The sequence below is a fragment of the Thamnophis sirtalis genome, unplaced genomic scaffold, assembly GCF_051295495.1.
Source record: "Thamnophis sirtalis isolate CommonGarterSnake01/CBP01778 unplaced genomic scaffold, rThaSir2_p1.2 scaffold_8, whole genome shotgun sequence".
Lineage (NCBI taxonomy): Eukaryota > Metazoa > Chordata > Lepidosauria > Squamata > Natricidae > Thamnophis > Thamnophis sirtalis.
Window position 1 is genome coordinate 77,386,084 of NW_028261388.1, and position 23,749 is coordinate 77,409,832.

At 38.4% G+C, this 23,749-nt stretch overlaps 2 protein-coding genes across 2 annotated transcripts in view; one reads left to right on the top strand and one right to left on the bottom strand.

The window, feature by feature from the left end:
• Positions 1 to 5,503: 5,503 nt before the first annotated feature.
• On the top strand, positions 5,504 to 12,936 carry ABITRAM (actin binding transcription modulator). The gene is made up of 6 exons (XM_087721941.1): positions 5,504 to 5,643; positions 9,744 to 9,795; positions 10,576 to 10,705; positions 12,247 to 12,323; positions 12,400 to 12,469; positions 12,558 to 12,936. The coding sequence occupies exons 1-6, from the start codon at positions 5,556 to 5,558 to the stop codon at positions 12,717 to 12,719; spliced, it is 579 nt and encodes a 192-aa protein (XP_087578067.1). The 5' UTR covers positions 5,504 to 5,555; the 3' UTR covers positions 12,720 to 12,936.
• CTNNAL1 (catenin alpha like 1) overlaps positions 12,654 to 23,749 on the bottom strand; it is a 72,074-nt gene continuing 60,978 nt past the window's right edge. Inside the window, exons 13-19 of the mRNA XM_087721940.1 lie at positions 22,525 to 22,575; positions 22,270 to 22,424; positions 20,689 to 20,737; positions 19,822 to 19,878; positions 18,186 to 18,305; positions 14,804 to 14,887; positions 12,654 to 14,711 (exon numbers count right to left, since the gene is read on the bottom strand). Coding sequence (XP_087578066.1) covers positions 14,553 to 14,711; positions 14,804 to 14,887; positions 18,186 to 18,305; positions 19,822 to 19,878; positions 20,689 to 20,737; positions 22,270 to 22,424; positions 22,525 to 22,575 — 675 coding nt within the window. The 3' untranslated portion in view covers positions 12,654 to 14,552. The remainder of the gene's footprint in view (positions 14,712 to 14,803; positions 14,888 to 18,185; positions 18,306 to 19,821; positions 19,879 to 20,688; positions 20,738 to 22,269; positions 22,425 to 22,524; positions 22,576 to 23,749) is intronic.

Here is a 23,749-nt window from a genome sequence, read left to right on the forward strand (position 1 = left end):
TTAAGATTACATGATCCTTGGTCTGAATGAATGTCCAAAGTATATTTTTATGTATTTTTCAAGATGCCCCCAATTTCCTGTAGCAATGCCTACCTGTTCTAACCCCCCTCGTCCCACACTCCCGAGTCAAAGATAAGGTACGGCATTTAATTAACAGACAGACAGGTCCTTGGCAGCAAACCGGCACAGACAAGCTTGGGCAGCAATCCAGCACAGATAAGCCGTGGCAGCAATCCATCCTGCCAAGCTCACAATAATGTTCTCCAACATTCGTTCCTGCGTTGACTTCTGCAAAAGGGGCGTGTGCACAAGCAGTCCTTTTATAGTCTGGAGAGGAGCCTAATTACCACCAGCTGAGTGCAATTACCCCCTGTACTTATGCAACTGTTCCTGATGCCTATTAGCTCTTCGATGCCAGGCATCCAGGAACAACTCACTGCTGACGTCAGGATCACACTCCCTTGTCTCCTCCCTACTGGTCCAAGGCTCAGGTGCCTCCTGGTGGCCAACCAGCCTCTCTGCGCCCTGCTCGGAGTCAGAACCCTGTCCAGGGTCCTCCAGAGCCGACTCATAGGGCCCCTCGCTGTCAGAGTCTGGTGGCAGCTCCAACGGCGCCTGCTGGGCCACAACACCTACCTATACTGTGAAGGGGTTGATGGGTAAGCGGAGGTTTTAAAGGAACACATCCTGAATCCCAACTGTATTGAGTGCAGAGTTGTGTTCCCAGTGTGCTGATTGATTCGGACTTCCTACTGGGAGATGTCAGAAGGCAAGGTATGTGGGAAAAGTTAAAATTTGCTGTTGTGTAAAAATAATGCCTAGGCAACCATCCCTGAACAACAAATAGCTACATATGTTCCATTCAGGGCCAGGCAGTAGAAGTCTATTCCAGCCTTCATTAAGGAGTTAAACATCTGGAATAGTATATATAATAGGGGATTTTTGCTATGTATAGTTACAGTAATCAAGGTTCTGTCTAATTCTCTGGGTTCATGTGAGTCTTCAGCAGCCATTTGATAGATGATGCATATTTGAATCACAACAACTTTTTCACACCATATATGCTCGGAATAGAAGAAGTGACAGAACATTCTTCACTTTCTAAGGATTTGCATTCTTAAAAAGCTGCTGTTATGAAAAAGTTGGAGAACACATGTCTCATAAAACTGCCAGAGCACTAAATTTGCTGATTAAAGCAATTTGTTAACTCAGCTTCATGTAAGTAACATGTACAATTTGATCATCTTTTAAGGACAAAATGCACACATGCAGATGCAACATGTTACTTTGATACACAGAAACGTACAGATGCCTCCTAAGGCCAGCGGAGGTAAAGGAGTTGTAAAGAATTTTAGGAGTGAACGTCAGTTTAGAGTTTTATTTAGCTTGTATGCCGCCCTATTCCCGGAAGACTCAGGACAACAATAAGAAGGGAAGGGGGGGTACAAAAATAAAAACAACAATTAAAATTCAGCAACAGTCATAACGTAGGATAATTCAACAGCCCCAGGCCTGCCGGAACAGCCAGGTCTTAGTTACTTTGCGGAAGGCCGGAAGGGAAGTAAGGGTCCGGTTCTCAACGGGGAGATCGTTCCATAGGGCCGGAGCAGCTACAGAGAAGGCTCTCCCCCGGGGGGTCGCCAGCCAACATTGGCCGGCAGATGGAATCCAGAGGAGGCCTAGTCTGTGGGATCTAATAGGTCTTTGGGAGGTGAGTGGCAGGAGGCGGTCTCTCAGGTAACCAGGTCCGATACCATGTAGGGCTTTAAAAGTAACGACTAGCACCTTGAAGCGTGTCCGGAGACCAATGGGAAGCCAGTGCAGCTCGCGGAGGATAGGTGTAACGTGGGTGTACCTAGGTGCACCCACAATCGCTCGCGCGGCTGCATTCTGGACTAACTGAAGTCTTCGAACACTCTTCAAGGGCAGCCCCATGTAGAGCGCAGTGCTTTCTCTACTTCTTTATTGTCACAGTAACCATATGAGCTGTGTTGGTGCAGTGGTTAGAATGCAGTACTGCAGGCTACTTCTGAGTGCCAGCTGCCAACAGTTCGATTCTCATTGGCTCAAGGTTGACTAATGTTCCATCCTTCTGAGATCGCTAAAATGACGCAGATTGTTGAGGGCAATATGCTAAGGGCTATTGCTATAAGCAGAAAAATAATTGGCCAGAGTCATTCAGTTTTGGTCGCCACGATGTAGAAAAGATGTGGAGACTAGAAAGAGTGCAGAGAAGAGCAACAAAGATGATTAGGGGACTGGAGACCAAAACACATGAAGAACAGTTGCAGGAACTGGATATGTCTAGTTTAATGAAAAGAAGGACTAGGGGAGACATGATAGTACTATTCCAATATCTCAAGGGTTGCCACAAAGAAGAGGGAGTCAAGCTATTCTCCAAGGTACCTGAATGTAGAACAAGAAGCAATGGGTGGAAACTAATCAAGGAGAGAAGCAAGTTAGAATTGAATAGAAATTTCCTGACAGAACAATCAGTGGAACAGCTTGCCTCCAGAAGTTGTGAATGCCCCAACACTGGAAGTCTTTAAGAAGATGTTGGATAGCCATTTGTCTGAAACGGTATAGGGTTTCCTGCCTAGGCAGGGGGTTGGACTAGAAGGCCTCCAAGGTCCCTTCCAACTCTGCTATTGTATTTTATTGTATTTTTTTTCAAGATTGCTAATCATTACTTCACACACATACCATGTTTTAAGCAGGCTGTTCCTCAATAACCATGATTGTTCAGAATTGAATCCTGGGAATGTCTTATGCCAAACTTGAAAGTAACATCTTTTGTTGTAATTAATCAGAATATTTTTATATTGTATATAAAGAGGAACAACAAAATTAAAATTTCCATAGACTGAAAAAAAAATCAGTTTACATGTTTTTCCAAAGTAAGTTATATCAGTTAATTATTTATTTAATAATGAGAAAAATAGCAAATTAAACATAAATTATATGCAGACCAAACTTCCAAAATAGTCAACTCATGATGGCAAAGCATGCATTCTTCAGGCCATTTGTATAATTGATAGAGAATTCATATTCCAATTATGTAGGTTTTGGGTTTTTTTATTTTTAGAACACTTGGTTTTTAGCTACAGAGAAATGAAATAGATTCTGTCATGCTGTATCAGTGTGAGTTCATTTGCATCTTGTAGCTAAAATGCTTTAAAATATCAGATGGGTGGTTTTAGAATTGTTGCAGAAAGATAACAAGAACTATTTATAGCATTCCAGAAAAGCAATTTATGAGAGAAATGGCAAAACCAGCTCTCATAATTCCATATTTTGTTGTTATTTAATCTGGAAGGGGAACAGATTGTTAGCTGACCAAATCTCAGAAGAAGTGAAACAAGCCTTTCAAAAAATATCCATTTGAAAGCCACATTGATAAACCAAGCCCTTAAGCAGTGTTGATTGCAGAAGACAAGAATGTTATTTATTTGCTGCAAATTAGTGGAAAAAATATAATTCCCCCTGAAGCATGTTTTAACTCCTAGCTACCTCGCAGTGTTATTTGTTTACTATTTACTGGCATCTTTGGCCAGAGAGACCAAGATGCGAGTGTGAACACTATAATATTCTATGGTGACATAGATTAGTTCAGGATCAAAAAGGGAGTTAGGCAGGGATGTATTTTAATCACCATTTTTGTTCAATCTGTATGCTGAGATAATATGTGGAGATTAGACCTGAAATTGCCTGAGTTGGGATTGAAAACTGGAGGAAGAACCCTAAATAATTGGAGGTACGCCAGTGATACATTATTGACTGAAAATAAGGGAGACCTGAAAAAATGATCTGAAAAACCAGGGATGAAAGTAAAAAAGTAGGATTGAGTTTTCAGGAAAACAAAGATAATGACAAAAGCTGCAGATGGACATCGGGTGTTAAAAATCAACACTGAGAAAACTGAATTAGTTTGAGATTTTATGTTCCTTGGATCAAAAATTGTTCATGGTGGTGGTTGTATTCCTGAAATCAATGCAAGATATCCTTAGGCTGCCCTGCAATGGTTAACATGAATAAAATCTGGAAAAGCAGAGATATTGATATAAATACAAAAAGCAGGCTAATTAGAGCACTAGTCTTCCCTACAATAATGAATGGGTGTAAGAGTTGAACACTGAACTGTTGCAGAAAGTGACAGGCTTTAGACTTCTCAGGATACAGGAAAAGTTTATTTGGCAGCCAGGTTCAGAAAGCTAGCCCATTGCAAGTTCTGAACAACCTTTATTATCGAAACACGCGTTCTTATACATTCTCAAAAGCATTGCAACACGGAAATACTTAACACATTTCTTAGTGGTTGCTTTGAGGAGAAAGCCTTATAAGGAGATGGGGTCTTACTTCTCCTTTTGTTTATGGAGTACGTGTCATTAACGAACTTTAATGGAACCTTGGACCTTTGACATAGATTTTGACATCTTGTGGTTAGGCGCTGGCTTCCTATTCTTTTGCAAGTTGCCACTCTGCCTATGTGGCTTTAATAGAGAAGTAAAGGGGCTCTAAGAGGCTGTCCAGCCTGACCCAGTAGGTTTCGCACTTAATGTCCAAATCTCACTTTAGAGATGTCCAAATCCTTTCAGCCCTGAGCTAAAAAATATTCTCCTTTATCAGTTGAGTTTCTTCCTTGACTTCTATGGCGCTGGCTTCCTATTCTTTTGCAAGTTGCCACTCTGCCTATGTGGCTTTAATATAGAAGTAAAGGGGCTCTCAGAGGCTGTCCAGCCTGACCCAGTAGGTTTCGCACTTAATGTCCAAATCTCACTTTAGAGATGTCCAAATCTCAAGCTTTAGAACAGCTTGAGTTTAGAAGAGTTGACATCTTTGAACTTGGTGCTGGCGTAAATTATTGCATATTCCTCCTTTCAGCCCTGAGCTAAAAAATATTCTCCTTTATCACTTGAGTTTTTTCCCTGACTTCTATGGACAAATTTTACTATGCCCCCAAAGACAATTTGTTATTAAACAGACAATTAAGAATGTAAGGGAATTAGGTTTATCGGAAAAAAGAATATACTAATTGTAATTGAATATACATTGTACAATGAAAGTGAGGTATTTAGTTATACTAGATGAAAAATCTGTGACTGCAAATGCAATTGAGAATATGGATGCAAAAACACTTGTAACCAAACGACATGCTGTATGTAATGGATGAGATTTTTTTTTAAGTAATCTTTATTAGTTATACATTTTTTTAAGAGTAAAACATACAAATACAATTTTAAACATACAACCCCGCCACGGTGACAAATCTCATCATTGGAGATGAGATTTTTTTATGTCGTTTTATGTTTAAAAATAAATACGAATTGCAACCAAAAAACAAACAAACTAGTTTTCTTAGTTGAGCTCGGAAACTCCTGCCATTAAATCCAGCGTTCATCTCTATTCATTGTACAGCTCTACGGCGAACACTTGATTTGCCCCACAACTTGGTTTAGTCCGCCCCGCCCCCCCCCGTCGAAGCCCGACTGGTTGCTGCGTTGCGGAAGCTGAAGCGCAAGCGCGGCTCTTTGGCCACGCCCACGGCTGGAAGAATCATGGCGTCGGGGGCTTCGGAGGCCCAGGCTTCCATGGCAACGGTGCCCGGCGTAACGGAACGGTATTTCACCCGCTGGTATAAACCAGGTAGTTTATCCCCCGACCCTCGGCCGCTTCCTCCTTCTTCTGATCGGAGGCGAGCTGTGAAAGGGATCTGGACCTTTAAAAAAAGAAACCAGCGATTCCCGCCTCTACCCCAGTCTTCCCCTAACTGCCTTCCAGCTTTGTGGGTTGCTTTTGTTGCGAGTGGGGAATTGTGGGAAGTCAAAACCTCAAAAGTTGCCAACGTTAACTCAAATATTTACTATGTTGACATCATCATACCTCCACTTTCATTTGACTACAGTTATTTAAACCAGTGTTTCTCAACCTTGGCAACTTGAAGATGTCTGGACTTCAAGTCCCAGAATTCCCCAGCCAGCATTCGCTGGCTGGGGAATTCTGGGACTTGAAGTCCAGACATCTTCAAGTTGCCAAGGTTGAGAAACACTGGTTTAAACATCCTTCATCCTTAAGTATCCCAAGATTTCAATCCATAATACCACATGCTGGCATTTCATTTACTTATTTATAAAATCCTCCCATTAGAGGTGGCGCAGTGGTTAGAGTGCTGTACTGCAGCCACTTCAGCTGACTGTTATCTGCAGTTCGGCGGTTCAAATCTCACCGGCTCAAGGTTGACTCAGCCTTCCATCCTTCCGAGGTGGGTAAAATGAGGACCCAGACTGTGGGGGCGATATGCTGACTCTGTAAACCGTTTAGAGAGGGCTGAAAGCCCTATGAAGTGGTATATAAGTCTAACTGCTATTGCTAACTGCTATATCCTGTTTTAGCTAAACATCCATAATATTTAATACCAAAAGTTTTCTAACCCTCCCATGTATATAATTTATTATCGTTATCCTTTCTTTATTTAACTATATCCAAGGAAGTATGATGATGTCAATATAGTAAATATGTGAGTTAAGGTATTTGAATTAATATGAATTATATATTGATGACGGTGGGAGAGATGCACAAAAGCTTTTGGTAACCAGCTGATATGCTTTTTACAATATGTGCTTGTTTTGAAAATAAATAAATAAATATTTTTTTTTTAAAAAAAGTTGCCAACGTTGACAAAAACTCTGGAAAAAATAGAAATAAATCCAGCACAGCAAAACTTAGATATGGGTTACTTGTTAAAACTTAATTTATCTCTATTTATGAGGAGGCTTCATAAAATTAACATACTCATCAATACCATCACTGCCGTCATCATCCTTACTAGTCACATGTGCTTTAATCTTTCTTGTTCACCAACCATGTTTGTTGCTATTCTCAAAGTCTATTTTCTTTTTCTGTTTTTTTACATAGAAAGTTTTTATTTTCCATTTTCATAGCATATAATCGCATGTATACTATTACATAGTCAATATCATGTTGTATTATTAAGTAATTACATCAATTCATCTTACCATCAATTACCAAAGGAAAAAAACCCCAGTTATTGGCTCTTCTGCTTTCCATACACCATATTTATACCTTATCCACACTTTCTTCTCCCTCTCTCCTCCCCCTTTCTACATCCTGTCTTTCCTCCATCATTTAATACTCTACTTCCCCTACCTTTCTCCTTCTCCTCTCTCCCCTTACCACTCCTCCTTATACACCTCATCTTCTCCCTTCACCTTCTCTCCTGTCCCTCTCTTCCTATCTTTCTTCTCTCCTCTGCTTCCCACTCTTCCTCTAATTCACTTGGTGTATTTCAGCTTCTGAGCAAACTCCCTTTTGTGTTGATGGTATTTATAATTCCATTTCAATATACATAAAAAAGAAAAAATAGCAGTATACATGTACAATCATAATCAAAGTCTATTTTCTTTAATTGCGTTTACGTGTTTTTCTGATTTGTAATTACTAGCAGGTTCCCATATAGATTAGATTATTGACTTTTCCCCTCAGTATATCACATTGCATGCTGTGTGCATCTTCATCAAAACAAAGCAACAATTTATATTTGTCTCTGAATCTAAAATCTATGAAGTTATATTAGAGCAGAAAAAAACTGCAGCACCCCCCTTTATCTCATACCTGTAATATTTAAAGGACATCTGTGTAACCCAAAGGACATACAGAACACATGTGCCTAGAGTTCTCAGAAAGCAGAAATCCTTGAGGCACTTTAGCTACATGTTCTTTGAAATGTAAATATCCTCCAAAATATATGATTAATCAACAAGGGCTACAGAAATGGAAAAACAAATTAACCCCAAATGAAGATGAAATAATAAGAAAGATTATGGACTGTGCCGAAATGGACAAACTAACTAACTAAAGTAATCCAGGGAAAGGAAGCATCAGAATTCTACCAGATATGGGATAAATGGTATAGGTGGATGGGGGAAAGAAACAAGAATCAATGAAAGAATATAACAAAACTCAAAAATAATAGTTATGAGTAAAATAAGAGGGTTAAGAATGGTGAAATCTAAATGAAATACAATAGAAGGGGAAATAATATAAGGTGAGCGGTATCGATTGATGATTGCTATTATAAAAAACAGGAAGATAATAAAAAAAGGGAAAAAAACTGTGACACTGTGGTTTACCTTAGACTTTTAAGTTTCATTAATTTTAATAAAAGGTGATATTAACATATAGCTGGCATCCATATCTCCTTTTGAATTGCAGGAAAACCATGTTTTCTTTTTAACCAGCATCATTTTTGACATCCAGAAGTTTTCAATAAGTAAACAACAGGGAGTGTATTCTGGATGTCCTTGAATATACTTGCTAATAAAGATACAGTACAAACCTGATTGGGAAAGGGTTTGGTTTATTGGATTTATATGCCGCCCTTCTCCCAAGGACTCAGGGCGACGTACAACATTAAAAAAAAACCACATATTACAAAAGTTTAAAAAAAATTAGATAGAGTATCCAAAAAACAAACCCAATTAAGATTAACAATAACATTTTTAAAAAATCGATTAAAATTAACAGTGATCAATTATTTATTTTGTTTTGTTCAGGCCAGGCCGGCTTGCTGGAAAAGCCAACTTTTTAGGGCGCGTCGGAAGGACCGGAGGTCGGGGATTATACGAAGCTCCGAGGGCAGCTCATTCCAGAGGGAAGGCGCTCCCACAGAGAAGGCTCTCCCCCTGGGGGTCGCTAGCCGACACTGTCTGGCCGACGGCACCCTGAGGAGGCCAACTCTGTGGGATCGCACTGGACGGTGGGAGGCTACCGGTGGCAGTAGGTGGTCTCACAGGTGTCCTGGGCCTAAGCCATGGAGCGCTTTAAAGGTCATAATTAGTACCTTGAATCGCACCCGAAAGGGGGGTGATATAACCCATAAATTTGTCAATGGTGGAATGTCTTTGTTTGATCGCTTTCTGACATGTAAGGAATGTAACAATTATTTTTATTTATTTAATTTGTCAAATGTGTACAAGACAACAGGTATAAGTATAAACATGGACATGAACAAAGGGAATGGGGACAGAAGGCACGCTGGTACTTATGCACATCCCCATTATTTCCTACACCCTGAAAAAAGTCTTGACCTCATTCCCCCTTAAATAAATACTTTTTGCTTTGCCTAAATTTATTTGGTTTGTATTTTTGGGTGGGTGAAAAAAGTCATCTTTGCAAACATAAAAGTGTTTTTCTTTCCCAAATTCAGGGAATAAGTCTTCATATCCATGTAAACTAAGTGCCTGAGATTCAAGGTAACACTGGTAGTCCTTGCTTAACAACTGTTTGCAGTTATGACAGTGATGAAAAAGTAACTTGTGATCAAACCTCACTTTTATGACCTTCACAGCTCTGTAAAGGAACAGAAAGCTGAAAAAAGCTCAGTCATGGTTTCACTTGTCAACCACTTTGCTTAATGATTTGAGTTACTGGTCCCAATTATAGTTACTAAACAATGACTACGTGTACCTTATTTTATATTAATGTCAGCTCATCTTTTTCTTGCATTTTATTATGCTATTTATAGGTAACTTTTTCCCTCCTTTCCCATTACATGCATTTATTTGCCAGCTGATTTAACATTTTGGTTACTTAAAGTAGCCTCTAGTTTACACAAACCTATGCTAAAATTAAGCTTATTTGTTATTAAAAGGCTACAATACTTTTTTGGAACGTTTTAGTCAGCCTGAACTCTGCACAAAAATTAACTGCTAACTTTCTTTTCCCAGATGTAAAAGGTAATCAGTGTGAAGATCATTGCATATTGCAACATTCTAACAGGTAAGACTTAAAGTTACATGCTTATTTACACAAAAATGCTTCTCTGTTCAGTCATCATTCAAGAGAACCTAGCATGTTTTACAAGCCAGGTATCAAACCTAGTTTTAAAGGGACCACTTTCAAAAGGCAGTGGTTAAAGTCTGAAGAGCTTTTCACCACTCCAAAGTGCTAATCTTCTGTTTTGATCTGGCAGAATATGCTTCCAATTTACTTTCCCTTTTTTAATCCCTATCCTGTGCTATAGCCTCTGTTTTGGCCTGCCACTAAATAGTTATGTTGTGAATTATCATAAAGACACATGCTAAGTAAAGGTACTGGTATTTTGTTCTTGTTTAGTCAATCTCTTTTGCTTTCCTTCTATATATTAAAGCAATTAAAAATAACTTTTGCAGTTGATTTCCACACCTAAGAAGCCTTGCTGGATTGAAAACTGCAAGCATAAATCAGACGCATATCTAAATGACAGCTCATTTAATCTAAATACTATAGCAATGTTAGCTTCACCAGTGGCTTTTTTCCTTTCATTGAAACAAAACTCAAGCTTTCTTAAAATAAATTATAATAGCTTTTCTAGAATATTGAGTACCCTCACGTCTATTCTCTTCCTGTTCTCTATGCTTCAATTTCATGCTTTGCATTTTTGTCTTATTGTTACAATTGGTCTATTTTATTCTCTCATTTTAAAATTAATTTTTAAATTGTGTTAAATACTGCAGGTGCTTCTGGGAAGTCTTGTTTTGAAAAATATGCTTTGAATAAACAGAACTTTTTGTTTTGTAGAATCTGTGTCATCACTATAGCAGATGCCCATCCTCTTCTTCAAAAAGAAAAACCAATTAAGAGCATTAGTTATCAGATTAGTGCAAACTGCAGCAGGCTGCAGAATAAAGTTTCTGGAAAGTCTAAACGGGTACGGTTCTTTTAATTTCCATTATAACGTAGATCCGAGTTTCCAGTCTAGATTGTTTTTAAAAAAAAATCTATTAGGCTAGCTCAAAGTGAAAGAACTGTAGTATCAAGATTGGTTATATATCCCAACACTCAAATTTTTCCTTAACTCTATCAGTATGGCCCTTGTTGGCAAAACACTTTATCAGCAGACTGATTTAAAGTAAGTAGTAGTAGTAGTAGTAGTTGTTTATTCAATTTGTATGCCGCCCTATTCCCGAGAGACTCAAGATGGGGGAGTCTTAAAGAAAAGTAGGTCAATAAGAGGAAGGCCATTTTTCTGGCATGTCCACTCTTACACTCATGTTGTTGAATGCTTGGAAGGAAGTATAAATTTGGGCTGTAGAAATTGACACAACAACTACACAACAAAGAAATACAGAAAGATGCCATCTAATGGTCTGGATTTTTGCTGTCCCAATAGTCAGTCGGTGCTGTTCTCTATACAGTAGAACCTCTGGTCACGAATGCTTCTGACCATGACCAAATTGGGTTCCAACCAAAAAATTCACAATTTTTATTATTATTATTTTCGCGGCTGTTTTCCCCTTTTGCACCATTTTTTTTTTTTGTAAGTGCCAAATTTCCAAAATTAGGTTTAGGTCAGGACCAAATCTGGTTGCGACCAAAGTTATGGAACAAATTATAGCCGTGACCAGAGGTTCTACTTTACTAGACCTGGTGCAGTTAAAACTCAGTGAAAATAGCCTGACAAGCATATTTTCATTGGTATCTTCTCACAAAGTTATTGAAGTCAATGGAAATAATTGGTCACATGTCTGATACTGGTCTTTTAGTTGTTTGAGGTAGCTGGAAAGCTGGATCAGAAATACCAGGATAGATAATAATACGTATTATCTTGTGAAGCAAGTTTTACTGAGAAACAATATGCCTAAGGTGGTAGTTGATTATGATTGCAGATATTGGGAATCTTTCCTTGGCAAATATTAATTAGCAGCTGGAATTATGTGAGATTTCAGCATTTATAGCACATGGAAATGTAAACTCTCAAATACCCGTCAGTAGTTTTTGTAAGAGCTAAAATTATTTGGAGTATGCAATCTATAATACAAAAGTTTCTCCACACCTCAAAGTTTAAATGTACTAGCTCTGTTATTTTTTCAACAAGCCTTGAAGACCTTGCTATTTCCCCAAGATTTGGGCCAGGATGGGATGTGTGACAGGATTTGTCTGTTCCACCAGAATGACCATCTTTTTATTCTATTTATTTTTAAATTTGTATGTTACTCAGAATCATCAAGAAATTGGGCAGCTTTATAAATGTGGAAAATTAGTAACACACATTAATTACAAGCCTTCTGGATTTCATAAAAGACTGAGGTTTTAATACGGGTTTTTAGTGCCCGGTCAGTTCTGCCAAATTAAAGGAGCCAAATTGTATAACTATGGTAAATATTCAATTTCAAATGTTAAATTGTATCAGTTTCTGATTGTGTTATCATTTTGCAAGAATCCTAATTAGTTGTAGGCTTTTCCCTCTAGGGTGCTCAATTTCTAACAGAACTTGCTCCTTTATGTCGAATTCTTTGCTCAGATGGAGAAGAGTACACCATCTATAGGTAAGGCGGTAAGATGTTACTTATATTGTGTTGCTCATGCTGTTCTAGCATTTAATAAAATGAAAATTCTTTGCAGCTGTATAAGAGGAAAATTAATAGAGGTGAATGAAAATATTCTGGAGAATCCATCTCTTCTACAAGAAAAGGTCAGGATTTCAAACTTAGTTCTTTTTTCCTTCTGCCCCCTACTTTAATTTTCTCACAAATATTTTTGTTTGTGTTTGTTTTTTTTAGCCTTCCACAGAGGGTTACATTGCAGTTGTGTTACCAAAATTTGAAGAAAGCAAAAAAGTAACTCAGGGGCTTCTGACAAGGGAAGAATACGAAGAATTTATGTCAAAACGTTTTAATTCCACATTATGCAATACAAAGAAAGAGAACTCAGCAGAAGTATGAAAAACATCAGACATCTTCCAGTATATCCCATACAAAAGTGACTTTATGGATTTTCATACTTTACTTTTGGGTGATTATAACCTTGTTCATTTTCAGACAACGAAGTCAGTGTTTAAGACCTTCAAAATTCAATCTGTAACTTTACTATTGGATTTAAGGATGTAGTGCCAAAATATTGTACTATTCTTTATGTCAATAAAAGCCTTTGTTTACTTAATTTCATTGGTACATTATACTCATTTTCTACTTTATTAACCAAAATCCAATCTGAAAATGCCAATTCAACAAATCAATACTTTTTTTTTTATTATTTTGTTTCTTGAGGATTTTATTGATGAAGCCTAAAGATGGTGCCTTAAGATGGCTGAATAGCAACACTGAACCTATAAATTAACTAGTTGATACATCAGTTATTAATGCCCATGTTGCCTTAAAGTTTGCAGAGTGAATGTTCAAGGTTTTACAGGACCAAATGTTAAGAAAGAATATGTTTATCAATTGCAACATTAATATAAATGCCAGACGGAAGTGGAGGATGGGACTGGAGTTACAGAAGAAAAAAAGAGGTAAGAAGATTAGAAGTGCTTACTTATTTTCTTTTTCTGCCCCCCCAATTCCTACATCGCATGATATAGTCAAATATGATTGAGAATCATTAGCTTGTGACTTCAAGTTGTCCTTTGAGCAAAATGTAAAGGACATGAGAGTAATGTATTAGCTATATAATTTTCAAACGTACTTAGTTACAGTACTTAAGACTGGCAAGGAGTTATTCAACGATAACTTTACAGTCTGAAACATAGGACCATTAAAATATATACAGATCTCAAACAAGCTTGGAAAAGAACTTGCGAAGTAGATAATGCCCTCTTTGAAATAAGTATTTTTAATAGCTGCAACTTATTTGAATGATCAGTCTAAAGCTTTCCTGTAACATGCTAAAAACGAAAGCTCAAGCTTTTATGCTTAAGGCTGTAAATATAATCACATTTATTAGGGAATTAGGCCCTACCAGTTTTAGAACTATTTCTGAAAAGATTCTTTAGATAGCGCTATAAAGATTGCATATAAAAATATAGATAAAAGGGAATAAGATAAAAGGGAGCTTTTAAACATAGCTGGTTTTTTTTAATGCTGTTACTGATCTTTAGTTTTCATTTTAAATATTGTTAAAACTGTTTTTAAATGAATATAAAATCATCATCATTAAAGCTTTATCGTAACTTATGTATCCGGTAGCAGCAACATGGATTTCTTTGACGTTCTCTCTCCTAGTTCTCTTCCTCACCTTCCTTGCCCACCAGGAGACAAATGTGGTTATCTATGGCAACAGAATTTCTTGGCAAGTCACTTCAAGAGGCAAAGACTGACCAGCTACTCAGCCAGTTAAGCTTTTTTCAAAACGGACTTCCCCAGCAAAATGATATTGGCAAGGATCAAGACTCACATAAGTGACGGCCGTTAAACAAACAAAGGATAGCAGCAGTAACCACCACCAGTAGTTTTTCCATGTAGCATATCTGATATTAGCCAGATCATCTGCATGAACATTCAAAAGCAGCATCTTTGGGGTTTGAAAAATAAAGACATTCATAATGTACTCGGTTACAAAAATAGCAGTATTAATAGTGAACCCAAAGTTATTCACCATACAAAAATATGCAGCCATTAAATCTGACTGTTCCTTTTGCTAATTGCTAAGTACCGTGACATCTATTAGATGTGAAAAGATTACATCAGCTTTTTCTAACCCGGTTTTACCTTTCTCAAAAGAAAGCAATTAGGAGAGACTTAAAAGTACAAATCCAATATAGAAATGCGTCCGTCTCCCGTTCATTTGTTCTCCAATACAGTGAGGCTTGCTACATGTTGTTCCAAGGATCTGATTCCAAAATTGGTCGTTCTCCCAGCCAGACCTCTGTTTTCTCTTGACGCTGCATTCTGGCCATTCCAAGAGCAGTGGGCCATTAGATACCCATTTCCTGCTTTGGGCTGCAAAACAAACAACCATTAATAAAAATAGAAGTGGGCACTCTAGCCAGAAATGGTTTGTTTTGCCATATTTGGACATATCATCAACTCACCTTTCTAAGTAACCTGAAGCTAAGTGGCAGAACTTGGGAAAGTATATCCAGAATATACTTGGCTTTCTGAATACAGGCATCCACCTAAAGTCAGTGCATTGAAGCAAAAATAATTTCACAATTCAGCTTGAGAAAACATTTGTTTTAAAATTTAATTATAACCGAAGAAAGAAATATACTGGAGTTTAATAATATAACTGCTATGGATGTATTGTACCAAATAGTATTTTAGGTGAAGTACAAACGCAGTAATTTTAATACCTTTCTAATAAAAGGCAGAGTCAGTGTTCTAAGTTAATGAATTGCCAGAACGAAGAAAAAGTCACGTGATGATGTAATCGCAGGTGAGAAAGATTTATTTATTTATTAGACTTATATACCGTGACCCGTCAAAACCGCGTTCCACAAAAGCGCGGTCGACGAAATCGCGTATGTGACGTCATCACAACACGACGAAAAAGATCGAAAAATTGAAATAAAAATTAAATTACAGCACGATTCACGTAAAGGTAAGGGTTAGGTTAAGGGTTAGGATTAGGTTAAGGTTAGATTTAGAGCGTTAGCGTTACGTTTAGCGTTAGGTTAAGGGTTAGCGTTAGGTTTTTCGTTAGGTTAAGGGTTAGGTTTAGGGTTAGGTTTAACCTTAGGTTTGGGGGGGTTAGGGTAAGGTTTTCGCTTTATTTTTACATTTTTCGATCTTTTCTGTCGCGCTGTGATGACGTCACATACGCGCTTTCGTCGTCCGCGATTTTGTGGTGGAACCCTTATATACCACTTCATAGGGCTTTCAGCCCTCTCTAAGCGGTTTACAATGTTTTTTAGCAAATCGAGTCAGCAACTTGCCCCCACAGTCCGGGTCCTCATTTCACCCACCTCGGAAGGATGGAAGATTGAGTCGACCTTGAGCTGGTGAGATTTGAACCACTGAACTGCAGATCACAGTCAGCTAAAGTGGCCTGTAGTACTGCACCCAAACCACTGCGCCACCTCGTCTCTGTTAATCTTAAGGGACTGGACAAAGGGACACTAACAAGGGAATGGACGATTAAAGCACGGCTCAGCCTGCAGCCGAACAGTGGGTAGGAGCAAGAGGCTCAGAGAAGACACTCCTTAATTTTTCAGGGTGTAAAGGAGACCGATGAGAATTGTACTTCCAGACTTGCAAGATTCTATTCATATAGTCTTACAATAAAGTAGAGTTGGCTCATCTGGTTGTGATTCCTATCTGCTTAACCCGGCAAGGCCAACAGATGCTTTGCATCCAAACAGAGAACTTAGAAGCAACCTCTGTATCTGGGCCTGCAGATATCTAGCGGGGAAGAAAGAGTCTGCAAAGTGGTCTATATATCAGAGCTAAAAAGATGTTTTGTATATGTGCCTGGGAACATGAAATGGAAGGACGTCTTCCAACTGTATGGGAGAACATGCCATTTGCTGATAGAAAATGCTGCTATTCGAACCCTGCGGTATTTTGCGAACTGTCATTCCTATTTGCAAACTCAAGAGAATTTAATTCTAAGATCTTTTCTACAAACACCTAAAGTGTATCTGATCATGGCAACGAGTAGTTTTATCATGTATGAATTTGGTAACCTGCAAGACAAGTTACAAAACCTGATCTATAGGCCCATGTTGTGGCCCAGCAGGAGCCGTTGGAGCTGCCACCAGACTCCGACAGCGAGGGGCCCTATGAGTCGGCTTTGGAGGATCCTGGACAGGGTTCCGACTCCGAGCAGGGCGCAGAAAGGCTGGTTGGCCACCAGGAGGCGCCTGAGCCTTAGACCAGTGGGGTGGAGACAAGGGAGTGTGATCCGGACATCAGCAGTGAATTGTTCCTAGATGCCCGGCACCGGAGAGCTAATAGGCGTAAGGAACAATTACGCAGTTACAGGAGGTAATTGCATTCAGCTGGTGGTAATTAGGCTCCTCTCCAGACTATAAAAAGGCTGCTTGTGCACACGCCCCTTTTGCAGAAGTCAACGCATTGACTAAAAGTTGGAGAACTTTTGTAACTAGCTTGGCAGGCTGGATCGCTGCCAAGACTTGTCTGAGTTAATTCGTAATATGTAATTTAATAAATTTATATGCCGGCCAATCCCGTAGGACTCCGGGCGGCTAGGTCCTTATCTCCGGGCGGCAAGGTCCTTATCTGTTTGTTATGCTTGGCTTTCAGCCACCGAGGTTTTGGTTTCTTGCTAATAAAGTACATTCCAGTTCAGCTTGTCTCGGCATTCATTACTGGATGGAGGAGGGGGTCAGAACAGGCCCAGATGCTGTAGGACCAGAAATACTTGAACTATATGCTTGGCACAGGAAATCTGAATTACAAATCAATATTTTAGATAGGGGGACATATCATACATCCCTTGGAGGTAGAAGATTCCAGTAACAAGAATCATACATATAAGTCTGTCATGAGAATGAAGAAGCCAAACACTAATTACTAAATTGGTAGATAGATCCATCTATTTATAAGGCATAAGAAGTGATAGTGGGATATTACAGATATGTCCAACTACATATCCTATAAACTTAAAATTATGTCTAGTGCTAGTGCTCCTATTGCTTCTCTTAGATATAATTTCCCGTGACCCGTCAAAACCGCGAAGGACAAAATCGCCCTCGCCGAAAGCGCGCATGTGACGTCATCACAGCGCGACGAAAAAAATTAAAAATTGAAATAAAATTAAAATTAAAGCAAGCCAATTCACATAAAGGTAAGGGTTAGGGTTAGGTTTAGGGTTAGGTTAAGGGTAGGTTTAGAGCCTTAGGGTTACGTTTAGCGTTAGGTTAAGGGTTAGCGTTAGGTTTAGCGTTACGTTAACGGTTAGGTTTAAAGTTAGATTTAGGGTTAGGTTTAGGGTTAGGTTTGGGGGGGTTAGGGTAAGGTTTTCGCTTTATTTTTACATTTTTCGATCACAGCGCGATGTTTTCATCGCGCTGTGATGACGTCAAATGCGCGCTTTCGTCGAGCGCGATTTTGTCCTCTGCGGTTTTGTGGTGGAACCATAATTTCCCCCCTTATTCTACTGTTTTGCAACGGAATTAAGCTTTGGTAACCCATACTTACGTGCTCATTTCTTGCGAATCCAAAACTACCTATAGCCCAAATAGGACACTACGATAAACTAAATTTGTTTCTAATGAGTTGCCTGGTTAACTGATATTTCATTTTAATCTGGGCTTCAAGCATCAAAACATAACTGCAGACTGTCCTCTCATCCATTCCAACTAACTCAAGGTCTCCTTAAATTATCAACTGTCATGTATCATCCGATGTATTCTGTTCAAGATTTAACACAGTTAAAATATTTCATTATCTACAAAGTAAGATAGGAAAACAAAGTTTTCTTTTTTTAAAAAAATAAAATAAATACCTTACCTTTAGGTAAGTTGCAGTTTTGCCCTGCGCAGGGCCTCTAGCTGTGACCTGAAGCTGCTGACATACAGAGACCATCCTCTCAATCTCCTGCAGAAGCAGTGGCTTGTCATCATCTTCCAGCTGAAACAGATGTTGCGCAGGCATGCTAAACATGATTTATTTTTTAATTTATTTTAGCAATTAGCAGTTAGACTTATATACTGCTTCATAGGGCTTTCAGCCCTCTCTAAGCGGTTTACAGAGTCAGCATATCGCCCCCAACAATCTGGGTCCTCATTTTACCCACCTCGGAAGGCTGAGTCAACCCTGAGCCGGTGAGATTTGAACAGCCGAACTGCAGCTAACAGTCAGCTGAAGTAGCCTGCAGTGCTGCACTCTAATTTTATTGATAAAATGTATATGGCCGCCAACTCACACTGACTCCAGGCAACTTAGAAAAATAAAAACAAATACCAAACACAATAAACCTCTGGCACCCTGGGGACAGCAATTTGATTGACAGCAATCAATCAAATACGGGAAATGTAAATCATGAAATACATACGATATAATAACAAAAGTTATGGGGAAAAATATCAATGGCACAGATAGCTGCTATTGTATTACGGTACAGGTAGTCCTCAACCACAGTTGAGACCCGTTGCTAAGTGAGACATTTGTTAAGTGAGTTTTGCCCCATTTTATTACTTTTCTTGCCCCGTTTGTTAAATGAATCACTGCAGTTGTTAAGTTAGTAATACATTTGTTAAGTGAATCTGGCTCCCCCATTGACTCTGTTTACTAGAAGGTTGGAAAAGGGGATCACATGGCTGTTGTGGCTCAGCAGGTGCCGTTGGAGCTGCCACTGGACTCCGACAGCGAGGGGCCCTCTCCCCCCAGGTCTGGAGGATGTGGAGGACCCTGGACAGGGTTCAGACTCCGAGCAGGGCGCAGAGAGGCTGGTTGGCCACCAGGAGGCACCTGAGCCTTGGACCAGTGGGGAAGAGACAAGGGAGAGTGATCCAGAAGCCAGCAGTAAGTTGTTCCTGGATGCACACCATCGAAGAGCTACTAGGGGTCAGGAACAATTATGCAATTACAGGAGGTAATTGCACTCAACTGGTGGTCATTAGGCTCCTCTCAAGACTATAAAAAGCTACTTGTGCACATGGCCTTCTTTGCGGAAATCAACGCAGGATTGAATCTCAGAGGACATTACTGTGAGCTTGGCAGGCTGGATTGCTGCCAAGCCTTATCTGTGTTTATTGCTGCCTGAGTTTGTCTGAGTTGCTGCCAAGGTCCTTATAAAAGGACTATAAAAAAGACTCCTTGTGCACACGCCCCTCTTGCAGAACTCAACGCATTGACTAAAGAGAACTGTTGAAACTAACTTGGCAGGCTGGATTGCTGCTAAGATTTGTCTGAGTTGCTGCCAAGGTCCTTATCTGTTTGTTTGCTTGGCTTTCAGCCACCGAGATTTTGGTCTTGCTATTAAAGGACATTCTAGTTAAGCTTGTCTTGGCTTTTGTTACTGGACGGAGGAGGGGGTCAGAACAGGTCACTAAACGTACTGTTGTAACTCAAAGACTACCTATTACAAGGTAGTCCACACATTTTAAAAAGTAACTGTCTTTAAGATTTGGAAGCTGTACCATACCTGATTGGAAAATATATGGAGAGCTGAAGTAAGCTTTAATCCTTCTGTAGCAAAGGCCTAAGGAGGAAAAGTGCAGAAAGTTAAATGCAAAATCATTAAAGGAAACAAAACCCCTCTATTATTCAAATTTGTGTATGCCCAATTTGTAATCCAATTAGTCAAATTCAGAAAAAAATGTAGTTGACAAAACTCCCTTCTTTTTTCCATTTCCAAGCAAGAAAAAGAAAAAAGTGGCTGTTGATGAACTGGATTGTTTCATAACAGTATACACATAAACATATGTGTTGCTTTTTATTTTGGGTTAGATAATCCAGTCTCAAGAAATTCATAGCTCTACAACATTTTTAAAATAAAGGTAATAATTATTGCTCTCATATATGCAAAATATAGTCCCCATTTATAGAGCCAAGGTGGCGCAGTGGTTAAATGCAGCACTGCAGGCTACTGCTAGATCAGCAGGTCAGCGGTTCAAATCTCACCGGCTCAGGGTTGACTCAGCCTTCCATCCTTCCGAGGTGGGTAAAATGAGGACCCAGATTGTTGGGGGCAATATGCTGACTCTCTGTAAACCGCTTAGAGAGGCCTGAAAGGCCTATGAAGCGGTATATAAGTCTACTGCTATTGCTATTGCTATAACCTTAGTCTGCAAAGAAGAATAGAGTCAAGAATAAAACAATGATAGAAAACTGAAAAAATATAGTAATATGTCCACCGTTTCCTCAAATAACTATACAAGGTAATCAAGTGGACGCACAACATATCTAGAATTTCTTTTATTTCAGTTGACTGATAGGAGAATATTCACAGAAGAAAATAGTTAGCAACTTCAAAGTAGAGTTTTAAATTCTCTTTTCGTTGCTTTATTACCTCTGCCTGGTGGAACAAGTCTTGGGTAATTTTCAGTAGTCCTTCCCCTCTAAAAGGGAAAGAAAAAGAATTAAATTCAACAATAATCTACAAATAATTTACAACTATGTCACTATGATTTTGGAAAACTGAGTAAGAGGAGCAGAAAAGAAAAGAAATGATTCTACTGAGATGTAACTGGATATACCAAATACATTTAATTAGATATACAAAAGAAACTGGCTGAATTTTTAACATTTGAAATATCTGAATATGAATTATAAAGAGGAGAGTGACCTGGAAAATGTTTTTTTTAGAGAAACTACATAAGATACTTGTTAAAACCTTGAAGAAATCTGTGTGGGTGGATGAAGAAATTAAATCCTATGACAATATTTGATTTGATTAAAGATTAAGGCTGTTAGAAGCAATAGAAAGGGATATAAAGTTAGTTTATTTGATCAAAGAATATTATTAGTTTTAAAAAATTGGCAATTTTCTGGCAATCCTTGATGGACCTTTTGTAACACCATGTTGATGTTCTATGGATTTTTTTTATAAGTGATGAGAAATGGGATGAACAGATAATCCATTTAACTTTATAAGGATAAAGAATTACTAACTTTGTTTATACTTGTGATGAAAGCTAGATGTCATTTCTTTATATATTTCTTTATTATATTCTCTTTTCTTTTTCTTCTTTCTTTTTTCTTGCATTTTATTCTTTCTTCTCTTTCTCGAAATTTAATTTGTATTAGTTTTTTACTATTGTTATTGAAATTCTTAATAAAAAACATATCTGTTGATAAATGTATGGATCTCTACAGAAGTGAAACAAGAAATTCTTGATACCAGGCTAATATCTTGCACAATAGTACATATATGGATTTCTCCCCTGCTTTTGATAAGAAAGTTAAAAAAATGAAAAGGTAAGGAACCCATGCTAATGCATAAGTTAAGATAATACTAATACCTAATACTAATATGATAGGAAATGCTCCAAAATTTATAAATGGGGCAGCAGAATTTTAAGGTATAAAGCAGATTATTATTTATTTGCACCTCTGTACTCTAATAAGGGCTCAAAATTGTTTATTTATTTCAAATCCTAACGGTTAAGTAAAATATATAAATCTGTGCTCATATCATAGTCTTGTACAATTTAAGGGTTTTTTAAAAACCTTATGTAGGATTAGCAAAATTTTGCAACATCCTGACATTTTCCAAATCCTCTCCCCATTAAGTAAAGCCAACACACCTGAAATGTTATATAAATTATCCACTTGTTCTGTGCATGTTTATGTAGGCAAATGATAATATGCGCGCGCGCGCACACACAAACACAAACATATATATATATATATATGGGAGGGGGGCAGGAGGGAGGGAGAGGGGGGAGAGAGATCAATCCTATTTTTGAATTTACACTACTTGTTTGAGTACTATCTGGATTTTACTATAATTCAGAGAAATTCTAGCCTACTAAATAATATCATCTAGATTTGATATGGGGAAGAAAAGGTTCAAGGCCATTTCTACAAACTATTTTGCCCTCTCATTTTTAATTTTTAATGTTTTCCCTTCTCCCACTCTTGTTGTTACCTTGTAAATAAATACATGGAATAAGCCATACTGGATAGACCTTGTCCGTATCTTATAATCTCATTTTCTGGGTCTTCCCATTTCTCCATTTCAGAATCAACCCGAGTTGTTACTTTATGAAGTTCTAAACCTAATTTCCCAAATTTTGTTTGCTCCTGCAAATGAAAAGAGGAAATATATCATTTTTGTTCATTAAGTAACTCAAACTAATTACAACATCTAAATTGGTGCTAATGAATAAAACAAACATCTTACCTCATTATCAAGTCTGGCTGGCTTTAAGGCTTTCAAGTTTGCATTATGCTTCTGTAAAAAAATATTTTTAAAGAACAGAATTTGATTTTTTAAATAATTCTATCTAAATTAAACAGATGTACTAGGAGCTGAAGTCAAGAGTAGTATGCTAAAGAAAATAGATTTCTAAGAAGAGGGTTGATTCTGAAATAAGCTCAACCTTCTGGTTCTAGATTCCAGACAACTGAGAACATTATTAGAAGAAAGCAACTGTTCTGCTTAGATCAGCTTATTTCTATTTAAAAATTATATAGTCAAGAGTTATGTTACTGTTGTAATTATACAACATAGCTGTTGCCTGTGTTAAACCTTCAAAATATATGAAAGAGCCTTATACAACATCAGCATCCTCATATAGTTCAGTGCTGTAATTAGCATTATCTTCCCTTAAAATCTCAGGAGAGGTTCGAGGTTCATTTTATTTATATGCCGCCCTATTCCCAGCGGGACTCAAGGCGGCGCACAAACCCAAGGAGGGGAAGGGAAACACAAAAGCTACAACAAAAAATACAGGGCATTTAAAACAACCAACAGCCACACGATTCGAGAGGGGAAGGGAACTCATCGACCCCAGGCCTGCCGACATAGCCAGGTTTTAACGGCTTTTCGGAAGGCCTGGAGAGAGGTGAGGGTCCAAATCTCTGCGGGGAGCTCGTTCCAAAGGGCCGGAGCCGCCACAGAGAAGGCCCTCCCCCGGGTAGTGGCCAGATGACATTGGCTAGTAGACGGAACCCGGAGGAGGCCTAATCTGTATGATCTAATGGGTCTGTGGGAGGTAATTGGCAGCAGGCGGTCTCTCAAGTACAGGTTATTTTAAATGTATCCTATTACAAAATATAGTTCAATTTTTAAAGATGTTAGGAACATCTTTAGGAGCGATGCTATTTAGGCATGTAGCTACAGTTGGGTGTACAGATTTGTGGTCAAAATGTCCTTATGATGGGAAATGGGCTGGAGACTTTCCCACCATAAGGACATTCTGACCACAAATCTGTACAAACACTGTTGTACCTAAGAAATGGACAGTGATACTTTCCACATGCAATGGATGGATGCCATACAAATGAATATGCTGCCATTGACATGTATAGGAGAAAACAAGAGTAGATTTTGATTAACGGGTGTTCGCAGAACATAGAAGATCAAACCACATAATTTGAAATAACAATTACTTTATCTGCATCGT